The sequence below is a fragment of the Mixophyes fleayi genome, chromosome 3, assembly GCF_038048845.1.
Source record: "Mixophyes fleayi isolate aMixFle1 chromosome 3, aMixFle1.hap1, whole genome shotgun sequence".
NCBI lineage: Eukaryota > Metazoa > Chordata > Amphibia > Anura > Limnodynastidae > Mixophyes > Mixophyes fleayi.
In genome coordinates, this window is record NC_134404.1 from 183978211 (window position 1) to 183995961 (window position 17751).

General features: G+C 38.6%; 1 protein-coding gene across 1 annotated transcript in view; it reads right to left on the reverse strand.

Moving 5' to 3' along the window:
- Positions 1–17751, reverse strand: part of PREP (prolyl endopeptidase) — an 89722-nt gene that overhangs the window by 21600 nt on the left and 50371 nt on the right. The window contains exons 9-10 of the mRNA XM_075202849.1: positions 7459–7656; positions 3617–3720 (exon numbers count right to left, since the gene is read on the reverse strand). Of these exons, the coding sequence (XP_075058950.1) occupies positions 3617–3720; positions 7459–7656 (302 nt within the window). The remainder of the gene's footprint in view (positions 1–3616; positions 3721–7458; positions 7657–17751) is intronic.

Sequence of the window (17751 nt, forward strand, 5' to 3'; positions counted from 1 at the left end):
TCTGTCTGACCAGGGCGTCACTCGTCCAGACCAGTTACCAGTGTTAACTATTGTCGTGCCAGTCAAGAGTCAACCTGTTAGGTTATTGTAATCCGTGGTCTGCTGCTGTGTTTCAGTATAATGGGAGATGTAAGTGTCTATTTTGTTTTCAAACTGGCTACTGTTTTAAAATAAATGTTCTGAGTTATACACCTAACATTTTTTGTTGTAGAGCAGTCTAGTAATGTCAGACTTTGCTCCACACTGCTAGACTAAGGTGTACAGTACAATTAAACAAAAAAAATGTGCAGGCCCCTGGTTTCATTTCACGTATGTATATGTACTCACACCTCCTCTATGAATCTACGGTGGGCGATTTGGTTGGCCTGAGAAACCAGTGTGAAATAGATATAGGTCCTCTTACTGAAAAGGACTGGGGGATTGTCCTGGATAGCAGAGTCCTTAAAGTTCCAACAAATACAAGTTTGTATTTTACATAGGACCTGCCTGATCCCAATTAGGCTGGCAAAATTCCACCCTGATATTACTCCTAACTGCCCAAAATGTAACTCAGAAATTGGTAGCTTTTGGCATCTTCTTTGGGAGTGTCCCCATATACAAGCTTTCTGGCGCAGGATCACTCAAAAAATTGGAACTGCGGTTCCTCTCTGGTCACATGTCTATTTTGGTTGTGCCTGAAGGGCAAGGTTAACAAGCTGACACAACTCTATATTTCTCAATTGTTTATGTTAAACTCAGCATAGCAAGACTCTGGTTGGCTCCAGCAAGTCCCACTGTAAAAAAATGGAAATTATTGGTCAACACTACTATAGGGCATGAGAGGTTTGTGTATACCAGCTGGCAGGCACGAAAGAAATTTGATGCAATATGGTATAGGTAGCATGAGCCTCCATATGCACTTGCTTCCCCAAGACGAAGGGTCCTGAGTGCTTAAGCCTACAGCTCCTCAGGTCAAATATCACACACTTTGTAACATGAATGCATTGTCTAGTTGAGCCACTATGGCTTATGGGTAAACTATGCAGGCCCTCTTCTTGTACCTGTATGGATATTTATGCGTGGGCATTTTGGATTCATGCTCTTTAATGAGTTTAGCACATATGATGTCATTTTTGCGATGTACTTATATGGATAATTCTCCTGACTCTGATTGGGTTATGCTTGTGTTGGTTTTTCTTAATAGTTTTTCTTTTTTCTCTTTTTTTTATTGTATGTTTGTATTTTTGAAAGTACAATCAAAATATTTGAATTAAAAACAAACAAATTTAACAACAAAAAAAATGTACAAAACCCCCCCACTGCTAACCCTAGGATGGTGCAGGTGTGGGTTCGAATTTATTTGAACCGTGTGCCCAAATTCCCAAAGATGTAACATATCGTTATAGTTAGACAGGATCAGGGAGTAAGACCTTATAGACTAATATTGTCTATTTAATACATACATGTATCATGCCTGAACTGATTTGGTTTTATCATGTGTTAAACATCATGTATGCACCCCTAATATTGTCAATTTAACATATTAATTATGCTTAGAAATTGGTATGGTTTTGTTTTCTGTCTAAAATCATGCATTATTTTTTCTATAGATTAACATTGAAATTGACATTATTAGTTACTACTTCTCTGTGCTTATGTTGTAATTTTTATATCTATTTAGGGTCATAGATTATATATGTATCGTAAAATCTGTTCACCTGGTAAACACTGCTTTCAATGTCATAAAAGATGCTATTTTTACAGTCCCCTCTGTTCTTATGGATGATCTACACTATAAATAAAGGTGTTTGGCATAGGGCAAGTCGCCCCCCAGGCGATTTTCTCTAGTGTCCAAACAAAGTTGGGAGTGGCTTGATGTGTTCAAGACGAAGGCTTGGAGAATAATCAGAAACAAGGCTTGGATTCCCCGCTTGCTTCCTTGTATTTTTATTTTAAAATAGCCTGTGTATATTTTATGTTTACACGTTTGGATGCATAAACAAAGACTTGTGTTAAGTTGTGTTAACAAACAGTACTTGCCTATTTGTTTTCATACCTAGGAACACAATTACACAAATAGGAGGGGGGATGTGGTGGGTGCAATTTGTCAACACAAGCCTTTATTTTTTCTATATACAGTATATCTACAGCATCATAAATCTCAGCATGTGGAATAAAGTGGCCAGCATGCACTCTCCCCAAACCCTTAACAACGTCCTGTCCTGAACAGAAAACTAACCCCTTTCAGCACAGGGCAGTAAACAGCAACTCACCCCATGCTGAAAGGTGCTGTGGGCACTGGAGGTTATTCATTTTTTTGGCTATTTTTTGGGGAATGTTGTGCATTACACTGCAAACACAACATTGCCACCCCTAAGGGTCCCGATCTCGTTATTTACCCCACACAATAAGCCACAGTGCTGATAGTCTTTGTGTTGAATTTTTGCTTGCCCCTCCCAGATCCACCAGCCCTGTCTTATAGAAGGGTCTCCCCAGTAGAAACCAGCCCAGGGGGTTGGTTGAGGGTGTGGCTAAAGGGCACTCTGACAGTTTGTTTTTTTATGACACAGACATAATACGAAGCAACAAATTAATTTATTTGCACTTCTGTGTTGCTCCCTATTCATGGACCCATAAAGCGACATGAGAGTGGATTTTCATCCAAATTGGACCTATACTTTACGCTGCACTTATATCATCTCATCATATAGCGATGATTCCAGTACAAGAATAGTTTCGCAAATGGTGTCACAGAACAGTCTTCATTTGACACCAGCACTAATATTGTTGTAGCACGTCCATCACAGCCCCAAAAACACTGGCCAATCCTCCTGTATACCCCATATATGGCTCATTCACAGCAAAGACATGAGGACAATTAGACATATTATAAGTTAAATACAGTAGCCCTATCAGATAGCCACTTAACATATGTAACGTTAGGAGTTTTCCTACCTTTTAACATGGGGCAGTTTTTACAAAATTGAAAAATATAAAGAAACTTTACAACAAACAGCCCTCAAAAACACTCCCTACAAACAATAGCATTACAACACAAAAGCACTGGTCTTAAAATGATTTCAATACTAAGCTATGCTTTCCAAAAAATCCTGAAAAAATTACCAAAATGCAAAAAAGTGAAAGCAGTCGGAAAAACAGGTCTAAGTTTTAGCAATTTCTATTGGACATTTGCACATACATGTATAAATATATATTAATAGCGTGCAATAAAAATACTAGAAGTAAAACTATTTGTAGAAATGCAGCGAACTTTCATCTTACTTCACATTCGTGCTAGCATGTATTATATCCATAGTGGAAGTAATTTCCTTCTGACACTTATTCATTGATCTATTAACCCTCAGGCTTCTCCTGACATGACAGGTGTCATTATATAACCATCATGACATTGTGTTCCGGAGGAATGACAGGGCTTGAGAGAATGGCTTTTCCAAGTAAAATGAAGTAGCAGTGCAGGATATCTTGTCAGCTGTCTATATCAAGACAGATTATGTCCCTGTTACGTGACGCACATTAATCAAAACAGAGCTGCTGAAGCTTTAAAGAACTGAAAGTTAATAACAAAGTAGTCATAGTTTTCTATGCAAATATAGACCATTTTTTCCCCTTTTATCACCTGTACTGTCTGGTAGTCAGATGGATCAAATCCTTTGACAGTCACTTCCCGGAAAACTCTTGGCTCCTGTGTGTCTTTGGTCAGGTCATAATGATAAATAATACCTGAAACAAGAGAGAGTTTCGAAACGTCAACCTAGGACACATAGATCTTGAGAAAAATGGATTTGAAAACAGTATAAACTGTAATGAATGACAGAAGCTGTGCAGCGCTAGAAAATAGCGCCGAGTACATTTATGCAATGAATAATTTATAAGCACTTATTTAGAGGAAAATTAAAGTTTATATAAAGTCTGCTCAATTGTTCCTTATCTCAAAACAAAGACAAGAATTGAACAATGAATATTATATTTCAAACAGTGTATCAGAAACTACAATTAATGTAAGGAATGATATAAATTAATCTTTAAGTCATACAAAACCAATTTTCCAATGACTAGAATCTTCTGACTAGAGGTACTTGAAACTAGTTATAGGCCATACAAAAAATAGGTCTCATTGTTACAAAGCAATACAAAGCAATTTAAAACAAAGACAATTTGACGAGCATATCTACATAGTGCTAGGGGCATTAATCAAGGGGGGCATGAGGCTAGTATATGAGTGCAAGTGGGCAAAAGGCTGATATAGTGTACAGATTATATATTCAATATTCTGCCCCATCCCACCCACCCAAATTCCACCTCCTTCCAGCACAACTGTGCCAACTTTTTGTCATCATGCTCAAGCCAAGCTAAAATGCGCCAAAATGTCAGCCACCAGTCAGAAGGAAGCGAGACTGTGTAGCTAATGTAAGTCAGCCTATAGAACCCATAAATTATTTATATACATGAATAGATGCTTTGAACACAGAGTTAAAAAAGGACATGATATCATTTTAGGGGTTTAGTACCATCGCTGTAATACTATATAGCATAAAAGGTTTTGTTTATTTTGTTTTTATATACATTATAGTGAACAATACCAGTTAGATAATTTAGGAATAATCACTTCAGGAGAAGTGCAGGCCCTGCAGCAAAAAAATCTGTGTGAACACACAGTACCCAGCTAAGAAGTTTTTTTTATACATAATTCAGGGGAAGGGGCTGCTGGAATCGGCAACAGCGGAGTGAGAGGCAACACTGGCTGCATAAGGTAACCTGAGGCCAAGAACATCCCCAGAAGATCATTCATCACTGAACTTCATGCATACATGTAAAATGTGAAAATAAACCAAACACAAATGTATAATATACTTAATTACATCGATCAGCCACAACATTAAAACTGCCTATCTAATATTGTGTAGGTCCCCCTCGAGCTACCAAAACAGCTCTGACCCATCAAGGCATGGACTCCACAACACCTCTGAAGGTGTCCTGTGGTATTTGGCATTAAAGACTTTAGCAGCAGATCTTTTAAGTCCTGTAAGTTGCGAGGTGGGGCCTCCATTGCCTGGACTTGTTTTTCCAGTACATCCCACAGAAGCTCGATCGGATTGAAATCTGGGGAATTTTATGGTCAAGGCAACACCTTGAACTCTTTGCCATGTTCCTCAAACCATTCCTGAACAATTTTTGCAGTGTGGCAGGGTGCATTATCCTGCTGAAAGAGTCCACTGCCATCAGAGAATACCATTACCATTAAGGGGTGTACTTGGTCTGCAACATTGTTTAGGTAGGTGGTACGTGTCAAAGTAACATCCACAAATGCCAGGCACCAAGGTTTCTCAGCAAGACATTGCAGAGAGCATCACACTGCTTCTGCCAGCTTGCCTTTTTCCCATAGTGCATCCTGGTGCCACCTCTTTCCCAGGTAAACACGCACACGGCCGTCCACATGATGTTAAAAAATCTTTTTATATATAATTCATAGACCAGGCAGCCTTCTTCTATTGCTCCATTGTCTGGTTCTAGCTCGCACATGCTCATTGTAGGCACTTTTGGCCCTGGATAGGGGTCAGCACGGGCAGTCTTACCGGTCTGCAGTTACACAGCCACACATGCAGGAATCTGTGATGCACTGTATGTTCTTATACCTTTCTATCATTGCTTGCATTAACTTATGCAGCAATTTGTGCTACAGTAGCTTTTCTGTGGGATTGGACTAGATAGGCTAGCCTTTGCTCCTTATGCGCATCAATGAGCCTTGGGGACCCATGACCCTGTCACCGGTTGTCCTTCCTTGGACCAATTTTGGCAGGTAATATCCACTGCATACTGTGAACACCCCACAAGACCTGTCCTTTAGGAGATACTCTGACCAAGTCGTCTAACCATCACAATTTGGCCCTTGTCAAAGTCGCTCAGATCCTTACACTTGCCCATTTTTCCTGCTGTTTACGAACTCCAAGAACTGACTGTTTACTTGCTGCCCAATATATCCCACCCCTTGACAGGTGCCAAAATGAGTGTTTATTTTGTAGACGACTAGCTCACTTTAATTGAGTACCTTGTAGAGTGACTAATATTTAAGTTGCAAGTATAGAAATAAAAAAAGCTAAACTAAATTTAAATACAACTGTGTAGAAACATCTTTGTTCCTTTGCTTCTTTCTTGTATGAATAGATGCTATTCCAGACTGAAAGCATTCTAAATCAAGGTCACCATATCAGGAAGAGTCGTCATTCACACTGCTTAAATATTTTCAGAATTAACACACTGAGAAAACTACGGTAAGCATTTTAAAAATGTGACCACCCAGTCCACAAGTACAGTGTTCCAGCATAGTCAGCAAAAATGATTTTGAAAGATCCTATTCAAAAGATAATAAATCTAATTTTAATGTCCGTGCTGGGAACTCTTTAAGCACTCTCTACAAGTGTATTAAAATTACACTTCAGGTTACCAAAGGTAATTAAATTTAAAAACTGCTGTGGAGATAGGTAAGAGTAGGAGGACCAATAAGAAGCTCCATGCATGGCCACCACCACTCCTCCCCATGCAGCACTGCACAACACTGGAATTCTGCCAGGACTGCAAAACGAATGACTGTGTCCCCAGGAAAAGACTCAGGACAGATGTATGTAGGGTGATTTTCTTTCACCCTGCTCATGAATGCAGCATCTACAATAGGAGAATGAATGTGGAAAAGTATGTTGAAATGATTTTGCCTTGGGATTTGTTGCCACAGAACAAGGCAGATACACTATCCAGGAACTGTGTTTACTGTTGATTGTCTATGCAGCATATTTATATTGTTGACTTTTTCTGCTCCATCAGCACTGCAGGAAAAGAGAAATTTCCTCCTAACCAAAAGCTATATAAGCGGCTATGACGAGTAGCAATTTAAAAATTAGCATATAAATTCAGAGCTTTGAGGAACATAAAAAGTCCCAGGCAGTTACACAGAATAACATCACAAAGGAACGGTTTTAAGTATATGGCAAAGTTAATAGGTGTTTATTTTGATTATTATAAGTCTCAGACTAGACACTTTCATTAGGGATGCCACAGTAAGGCTGGAAAATAGACAATGCATGTATTCTCGCTCTATCTAGCAGCCATATACTGTTTCACTTCTAGAAACACCTATATTTTACTAAGCTACTAATGTTTGAAATAAGTAGACAGTAAAAATAATAAATGCTTCCCTCTAGGAAGTGATCTAGTCATTTCTGAAGTTCTAAACAGAGGAAGACTTCATGTGCTGAAACAGTTAGGAGGGGTAGTCTGTCTAGCTATTAAAGAACAAGTATTGCAGTTTAATTTTGCACTACAATCTGGTATCACCTTGGTATAAATTTCTAAATTTGTAAGAGCCAATATTTTTGTAGTTTTAATTTATAATTGATCCAACAATATCATAAGTTATACTGCTGGGTAATAAAAGATAGATATGGTTAAAAAGGGGCGACTACTCACCTGGTGACAAAAATGAGGTGAAGTGGTAGAAAATCTCTGAGTGTTTCTTCTTACCGCTGAACCCCACAATACTGCCAACATCCAGAGGGAAAGTCTTAAGATGACTACCCGTGGCAAGCTCATGCAGCTGCAAGCCATTCTTTACATCATGGAGGTAGCAAAGCACCAGGAACTTGGAATGTACACAGGATACCCATTCTAAAAAACAGAGATAGTAGCAAACCATTATGATACTGATGCAGAAACAAGCTTGGTCATGCAGACAAAAGACATCACACTAGATTTTGTCTAGTGTTCCGGAATAAATGTTTTTTTATTAGCCAAAATTATAAATACATTTATACACATTGCACATTTCAAATTTCTTAATGAACAGTGAAATTTGCTGAAATTAAAGGAGAAATAACAGCAACAATACAATGTAGGTTATGTAAAACAACAATGATACTGCATGACTGACACTTATTGGGGGAAGGAATGTTCAGCATGCAAACTGTATTACACAAAGTCCTCTCCACCTCTGCTCAAATCACAAGACCAAACTGCCTTAGTGATCATTACACCACAAGTTTTTTAAAACACAAATACTTGTATTTCATTCGGAAAGTGATGAGGACACTATGTAATGGCTCACTCAGGTTTGCACTTTTCAATGATCTGTACTAATGTATAAAATATTAATTTGACTTAAAATATAGTGGTCTCTTATTAGGACTTACATGGAGATCAAAACAATCACACTTTTTTTCTTGTCTTTGTTGGATTTATTAGAAGTATTTAGGTGCAAATTTTGCACTTAACCACAAGAACCAATCAGCTATTCGCTTTAATTGGACTGTTTGCTGCAGTGCAAAGTTTGGAGCTAAATGCAACACTGGTACATGAGCCCTGTTGACTATAAATGCAGAGTCTTTGTAAAGCTGGGTACACACTACAGAAATTTCGACCAACTTTTTTGCCGAGCGATTTTACATGCGATCGATGGTCCGATCGCTCGGTCCATGGACTGCATACACACCAGCCTTGTTTAGGACGATAAAGGGAAGAGCGGACGTCCCTTTAGCGACTTTTTACAGCCATGTTGTTGTGAGCAATGATTTTAATTTCGTACACACTGCAGCGACATTTGATGGAAATCTAACGAGATACCAAATACATTAGCATAAAGGGGCAGAGCTTTCGCTATAATTAACCACCAAAGCTGCATAAAAAGAGAAGGCAACAATGTCTCTTCATTCATTCCTATCAAATAGAAGTTTAGTAACATACATAAAATTTAGAAAAACAATAAACTGCTAAAGTGCAATGCAATGAATGTTCCCTAATAATAAAATCCCTTCGTATGTAATGGGATGCTCCATTCTCGGCGTGCATAATCGCTGATTGGTCCACAGCAGAAACGAACGCCCATGTCTGAGTGTATAAAATGACAAAGGAACCTGTTTGGCGCAGAGGAGCGTCAGAAGATGGCGAGTGAGCAAGTGTCAGTGGGGGATGCGGGTGAGGAGAAGGTGTCAGTGGGGGTTGCGGGTAAGGAGAAGGTGTCAGTGGGGGTTGCGGGTGAGAAGGTGTCAGTGGGGGTTGCGGGTGAGGAGAAGGTGTCAGTGGGGGTTGCGGGTAAGGAGAAGGTGTCAGTGGGGGTTGCGGGTGAGAAGGTGTCAGTGGGGGTTGCGGGTGAGGAGAAGGTGTCAGTGGGGGTTGCAGCTATGGAGACGGAGACAGAGTCAGAGATGGTATCAAAAAATGTTGGAAAAATTAAGGTGGTGGATGGAGATACTCAAGAAGAGCAAAAAGCAAATCCAATGAGTCCAAGAGAGGTGGAGATGATGGTAAAAGTACTGGACCAGGATGACAACGACATTAAAAATGGTAAGTAGCATTTGTAGTATACCTGTTAGAAGGACTTTATTTCATTCTAGTGTCACATAAAGCATTGTAAACTAATTTGTAACCTAATTTTTTTTATGTCAGAATGAAGAATTAACGGTGAGAAGGACTGTTTAGATACCACTAATGTTACACCTGTTAGCAAACAAGAAAAAATTGAAAAAGAAAAATATACTAAAGTTCTACAAGAAGGTATTTCAGTGAACATGTGTAGACAGCTAAATGCTTTGGGCACATACCTGTACCGTTATAATAACCGAAATGCGCCTGTTTTCCAGAATGTATGGAGGTTAAGCTCGCTATTATTGCGATTTCGCCACAGGGACCAAAATATAAACTGATCTCGAGCAGTGTGCAAGGTCAGAAAATGAGAGTATTTATGTCGTTGAATATAAATTACAGATATAGAAGTTAAATGGTAAACATTTTTTTATTTCCTTGTATCGTGGATAAAGAAATCAAGGGGGATAGAAACCCAAGCGACATCAAGACCTGTTCTGTCACAAACCAGTAGCACCTTTAAAAGTACTAAATACTAAAAAAAATACTCTGCAGTACTCTGCGCTCTGATTGGTATGGGCGCGCTCACTTCTCATGCGGATCTTTCAGACAGCTGTGTGTGTAAAAATTTTTGTACCTTTTTCCTGCAATAAAAATGTTGCATGAACACTGGGTGGTTTATTCTGGGTACTTCACAATTATAAGTTAATAAAGGTTAATATAACTTTAATAGGTTATAAAGGTTAAAGTTTATAAAGAGTAAATATGAATACATTGCCAACATAGACGCAAAGGGTAATAACACACGTGCTTTATACAAGTGTAATGGTCTGCAGCCAGACAGGTGCAATATACATCGATACAAAACACAAGTCAGTGATGCGCGGATTCCGCATCACGTGGGAATGGGACACACATCAAAAAATATACATACACACGCCCCCCCAGGTCCAGGAAGTATTGGAGGATTGTCGTGCATCGGTCAGAAGTTTATACACACTGCACAACAGAAACGAGAATATTAAATGGTACGACCAACCAAATGAGGCGACAATCGTCCATTTGGGCAGACTTTCGACCATCGTGTCACTGCATACACTGACCCGACTTTTGAACGAGCGGTCGTATGTCGGCTGATTGAGCCGATTATTGGACGAAAACTGTGTAGTGTGTACCCAGCATTAGAAAGAGAAAATTAACTTGAGTAATTAAAGCTTGGTACACACTACAGTGTTTTCAGCCGATTATTGGGTCAAACGAACGATAAACGACCGTTCGGCCCAATATCGCATTAGTGTGCACACTGAAACGATGAATGTTTATCGTCCCAAAGCACATGAAATTGTTGATTGAGAAAATCTTGTTCCCTAATGGAAATATGTTGTTCCATTTCTTGCAAAACGTGTATAGCGTGAACACATGATTCGGCACTTCTTTTTTTCTTAATCTGTCGTTTGTAAAATCGTTATAGATAACACATCAGGAGAAAATTTCTGTAGTGTGTACCTAGCCTAACTTGATTCAGATGCTCCATTCAGTCAGGTGACAAACAGATGTCAGTTTGAGAAAACAGATTTGAAGGGAGAAAAAACGAAGAAGAAAAAATATATGGTTTTCATGAAACAGGCTTGTGAAAGTGAATTATAACTCAAACAGATGTACGATAACCTCAGAAAGAGAGATACAAGTACATGTGGCTGCTGTTGGAAAGGATTATACAGTTTAAAACTCATTGCTATATACTTTGATCGCCAGCTCCAACAGTCCATGTTTTTATAAACAAATGGAGAAACTTCCACTAAGAAAATTTACTACTCCTCCCGGGAGTGGTCCCCAACACATCTGCCTCCAAGTGTTGATGGGGAATCATACTCAACAGGCAGACTGGCATTTCACACCATCCTGTTTCTCTGTAGTAACGCTCTGCCACTATTTGCTTTGCTGCCACTCTGAGACAAGTGGTTTCAGTGGACTGAGGGTACAGCATATCTGAAAATATGTAGTCTCTAGAGATGTGTGGTTACCATGGGAGATTTGTTCTCCTCAAATAATCATAAATGTCTCATCGATGTGTGTCTTTGAGACACTTTCTTTTCAGTCTGAACTCTATCATAATACTAATAGTTTAGTGTGTGGTGCCTGCCTTTCGGGAACATGTTCATACATACATACATACATACATACATACAGATTTACACGTGGTGCATTTTTACTGTGCCGACAGCATAATGCAGCAGGACCTTCAGAATCCCTATGCCAGCTCATTTTCGTGGTTTACAATATAAAGAGTGTCAATATAAAAATATTAACAAGAATGCTGAATGATAGGTGTGTCATTGTTCTGTAGATACTCTGGATACACTACCCTAACTACTATACATGTCCTGCTTGTATGGACAAAATGCTTTTAATTTTAAAGCCTGTCTACTAAAATATCGTACATTATGTCAAGGAATATTTGCTAGCAATGACTGTAAATGATCAAACATTTTAGATACACTGTATTGAAAAAAATAAAATAAATACAAGATTACAAGCTTGCACGAAGAACAAAACACCTTCCTATCTCTGTAAGTCAATTTCTATTCAGTTAAATTCAATGCTGGTGATCCCATCTTAGAAAAAAAGGCACACAGCACAAAGGATATCTGTGCCACAGTGGAATTCAGTTGCTGCTTCATAAAGGACAAACCCATTGTCAGAAATAATCAAATCTATTTATCTAGTATGGGATTTATGAAAGAGCAAGAATGAGAAGTAGTTACAATAGCATATGCGCAAGCAAAATGAATAGACCAGAAAAAGGCCAAATGTGTGAAGAAATCATTAATAAAAGGCACAAATTCTTATCTGTCATTATCATCTTTTCAATGTAGGAATTTCCGCTGACATGAATGTAGACCGTTAAATAAACAGTAGCAGAATAAGATTTCTATTGTGATAAATACTGTAAAGACAATGTGACAGGGCAATGTGACCTGAGGAAGGAGCTTGCTTTTTGCATGTATTTCATGTGCATGTCACGAAGGCCAAAGTTATTGGAAAATGCTGTTCTACTACTGTTAAAGAGTTACATCTTGGTGTCACAAAAGAATTTTGCCGTTTCAGAGTAAACCGTTCTGGTCAAGCTTTTCTTTCTTAGACCACACTTATTGTTACTCTCAATATAAAAAAAAAATATTTACCTAAAACCGTTAGTTAAAATTTTTCCTTATGACCAACCAAACATGAGAACCTGAGGCGGAACAATAACCCAGCTGAGTGCAGAGGAATGTGCTTATCTACGGTTTTTTGTTTGGTCTCTATCTGCTGCCATTCTGGGGTGTCACAATCAACTTGGAATCAGTGTGCCTGTCTATATTATTAAATAGACCATGTCCACTACTCCTACCTGTGATGGCAAATCATGCATCTTGTCGTAGATCACCTATTCAAAGATCACTGTGACTCTTAAGTCAAAACTCTACATAGGAGTGGTACTGCATACTCCGTGATTTTCACTGCGTGCATCACTGCAAGTGATATCCTGTCAAGTCAGGTACTGCCCGAGTCCAGTCTAATATGGTACCTGATTCTGTTGGCTTGAATTTCCCTCTCTTACCATACCTTGTATCCTTACTTATGAAACTCTCCTTGACAGGACACTCAGGCAGAGAGGTAACTCCCCATAACAGTCTCTGGTAATGCTTTCTTCTTTGGATTTCACTTTTACACATTACACTTTCTGTCCTAATTTTTTTTTTAAAACATACTTTGTGTTTCTATTGCAGGTAGATAAAAAAAAAAGGTTGTATTTATGACCTGTACCTCATGAGGCGCCATTCTCTGTAGAAGGTCTATGTTCACAGATATGCATGGCCTTGCAGCAACTAATCAGCACTGTGAAGACTGCAACGCCAAGGATGTAGCCAATCGGTCTGCAAGCTGGACAATCTTCCGAAGACTTTCTCCGATGGAGCTTGGTGCACCTGCTGACCTGAGTTTGGTGGCGCAACAGCGTGTGTTTCACCTTATTTAAGCTTCCGACTAAGAGTAGTAGTTATGGTCAAAACTTTTTAGTTGCATTCTGAAAACTGTGAAAGTTTGGAAGCTTCTTTTGTGCACAACAGGGTAGCTTTCCAAAAATGCTGTTAAAAAGTAGGTATCATCAGGTTTATTATGGAAGAGGTTTTTGTATCAAGAAGCAGTTCAAAATCCATATTTTAGCACCATAAGTTACATGATTGCTTTGAGAGCCTGAAGGATTGTTGAAATAAAATCTAAGCTTATTCCCTTATTGTCAGCAGCCAAAACACAAAAATCAAAAAACTGCAATGTAACTTAAATACAATTTATCTTCAGCAACAGGAAGGGTGAACTAAAATACAAAGAAGAAATTTCGTCACCGTTTTTCTTTCTAATTATTACCTTGTGCCGTCTTGGTAGCTATCGGTAAGGACTATTAAAGGCCTTTTTGGGTGTTGCTCACAAGCCAGCTTTTGCTAGATGTAAACCCCTATACCAAGGAGGTGAGAGCACCTGATTTTAACTGTATTTTAATAGAGTTTGAGCAAATAGATCAGCGTAGGATTTGCATAAAATGATGTACCCTTGATGCTGGGGTGCAGGCTTAGATGTTTTGATCAAAATATGAACCAATACATTAAGTTTTCATTTTGCTAGATACACACAGGTATGCAGTGTTAAGGAGAAGTGTTGACAACAACTATCTTTTTGCTGAATTGAAATGCAGTCTTATATTCGGCAAAACAAAAAGGAATGTTTTAACATTTCACCGCCCAATGAGTAATACGCTTCTTCAGGTTTCTTGAATCTGCAGCTTGGGGAATAAGGGAACGTCCTCCTGTATCAGCCAGCCCTCATTATCTAGGAAACTATCATTAACAAAGAGGAGTCTGCTGAGGAATTCACCCAACTTAGACTTGCAAGACTTGAGAGGGAATGAAAGTAATACATCTACACAATTGGGTATGCACAAAAACTGAAAAAGAAAATGCTGGTGGTGCAACAGTCTTTCAATTATACAAGGTTCAAATAATGGTATGAGCAGAAATCACTTTGCTACAGTGGATTTATTAAAACAGGGGACATGACAGGTCCTTTTTAATATTTCCACATATATGAAAAGAGAAAAGGTCTTTAAATAAAATATTTTTTATGTGTTTTTTCTTAAATTACATTGTATACATTGTTCTAAGAAATGGAGTGATTCAGAAAAAAGAAAGGGGAGGGCAGATCCACATGTGCAATGATATTTCAAAACCGAAATATCACATTCTCAGGCTCAAGTGTGATGATCATAGTCTTGGTGGGTATCTGAAAGACCTCCAGTATGTCCTAAGACAGATGAGGGGAAGAGTGGGGGGGGGGGGGGGTTATTTAGGAGACTCTGGAGGAAGGACAGCTATAAAAGTTTTTGCTGACTCTAAGATATGTACAATCTATGATCAGCTTTGTGATATGTTTAGGGGTATTTGTCGAGATTTTTGAAGAACAACGTGAAGGACACATCAGGATATGTTGTCCACTGACCCAGCAATATATACGACAAAAACACTTTATCAGAGAAAATATTACCCAGGTGTTCTGCTTGTGAGTTGACTCCCAGGTAGGAGAACAATCTTTAAACAGAACAGGCTACTTAGCTTTGCACCACAGCACTTGCCTAGAGCTAAGCTTAGTCTGATGAGGTAACATTCTGATCAGGTCGCTCTTGCAAGACTAAGAGCTCCACAGTAAAGTACGTTAGGTACAGTCTGGAAATAAATTAGAGTACAGCCAAATCATTCTGATTTGTGGGCAGACTGTCTCAACAGTGCTTCCATGTGTGGAGAGACACAGCTTTGGCATACAATGCTTGCAAACTGGAACAGGAAACATATTGGGAACCCACAACAGCTGGGCGCTCATGTAGACTGGTCGCCATGGTGAATTTTCTAATCACAGTGGCGACGAGATATTGTAGAGCCTTGCTTTACATAATAGAAATACTTTGTTCGATATTTAAGAAAACTGTTTTAAAAGGAAACTGTGGCGTTTCTCATGCCAACTAACCAGATTCTTCATTTTGCAGCACAGTTTAGGAAAATAAAGCACATGTCTGTTTGGATGCTATGGACAACACCCCTTCCCCCCCCCCCCAAAACCCCAATGTAACAAAACTCTTTAACCTTACAGTTGAAGAACAATATCTACACCTCCTTTGCTGAAAAACACATGCTAGACACACACCTATTTAAAGATCCTAACAGTACATACACCGTTGTTTTCTCTAAACCCAATTTCTGAAGGACACTAAATTTAGCCCAAGTCTCTACTGAATTAATTAACCCCAACTGTTTTTGATTGCTTTGGAAAGGCTGATTCACCATAATGAGAATACAAATGATTAGTCCGTTGATTAACCTTGAAGTGAGACTGGTAATGAAGTAAGATTATTGCAATCTGCAGAAAACAGCAGAAAATTAGGAAAAAAAATAAAGCTAAAAAGACGAATTTTATTCTGCATCCAGAAATGCTCATTTAGTGCATAAATACAGCCAAACACGTAGAGCCGTTCATCCAACATGCAAACAGAGATTTAACCGTCATCGGTGCAAGATATGGAGCAAAGGTCTCTGTAGTGTAGGATATTGTGGACCTATATAGAATAACCATTAAGGGTAACCTGTTTATCTCATTACAATAATCTGGACTTTCAAAATGAAATCTCATTTTTGCAAAACTAGGCATATCATTGCCCCTACTCCATACTTTGTAAGAGACGCTCTTACTCCACCCAACCTCCCATCGGCTCGTTCAAACTTCTGCTACTCTGCAACCTGCGTCATTTTACTCTATAAAAAAAGATTTTTGGAGGAAATCTAGGCACATAGCACTACTAATAAGGATTTTGTGTTCTGTCTTAACCAATTAGCACATTGTAAACGAGGCAAACTGCCTCCCACAAGATGCCCACATGAATATCCTCAAATGCACTGCACTGTTTTGAACATTCTATTGATTGGATAAGGCTACAGGTTAGACCATCGCCATTTCATAAGTAGGGACCCATTGACGTGAAGATAGAAGAATGAAAAAGGTGTTTGCCCCTAATCAAATGCACCTAATCAAGAAAGCAAAGGGGGAAAAAAACCCTTAACTTTTCATTACAGACATAGTTGTATATTTTAAGTTACTCGTAATAAATAATAGGCTGAAATGGTTTATGCGACAGTTTCCATTCTCTGTTATATCCACGGTTTCTGGCAATTGTCAACACCACTAAGTGATAAACAAAGGAAACTAGAAATATGCACAGGTTACATAGGTTTAAGAACTTGTGGGTAGCACGGTGGCTAAGTGGTTAGCACTGCTGCCTCACAGGTCATGTGTTCAATTCCCGACCATGGCCTTATCTGTGTGGAGTTTGTGTGTTCTCCCCGTGTTTGTGTGGGTTTCCTCCCACACTCCAAAAACATACTAGTAGGTTACTAGTAGGTTAATTGGCTGCTATCAAAATTGACCCTAGTCTCACTATCTGTCTGTCTGTGTGTTTATATTAGGGAATTTAGACTGTAAGCTCCAATGGGGCAGGGACTGATGTGAATGAGTTCTCTGTACAGTGCTGTGGAATCAGTGGCGCTATATAAATAAATGGTGATGATGTATTGCAAGATCCAATGGGACTGATGTGAATGATTATATATATTCTCTGTACAGCACAGAGTAACATGATCCTCACTATATAAATAAACAACATGTCATACAACTAATGCAAGATGCACGGTAAGAGCATATTGCACATTTCTGACCTTAAACATGTTTCATGCTCATTTCATGTAATAGATGAAGTAACAATTATGTTTCATTTAAAAAAAAAAACCAAAACTGTTTTATATTCTGGGTAATGTATTTTACAAGTCATGAACCTCAAAGAGCTGGTTAGCTTATTTCCACCTAATATTGCTCACTGTAGTCCAATGTCCAAATCTCATTAAATGAACGGTGGACACAGTTTATTAGAATACATTTGTATTCAAAAAGCAATTAGTCAGGATACTCTCTCACTAATTGGAACATCTTGTGTAGCTTCTGATGTAATGGAAATCTTGCTGTGCATACCAATGCATTATTTATATATTGCAAAGTAATATTTACAGCATATATGAATACACATATATACAGACACCATATTTTCACACACATGCTGTGTGTATACTGTAGTGCTTCAGTATACAATATTTCCCCCCCCAATAAAGGTTCTTATAAAAGAATAAATTATTAATGTACATTTACTGAAAGTAGTATTCATCTTTTAAAGAACTACCCAGCATTGGTATCATATGAGAATAAGTGAAAATTAAACATGGTGCTACTACACCCAGCAGCAAAGGTTCGTTTCCATAAAACGGATTTCTTCGGCAG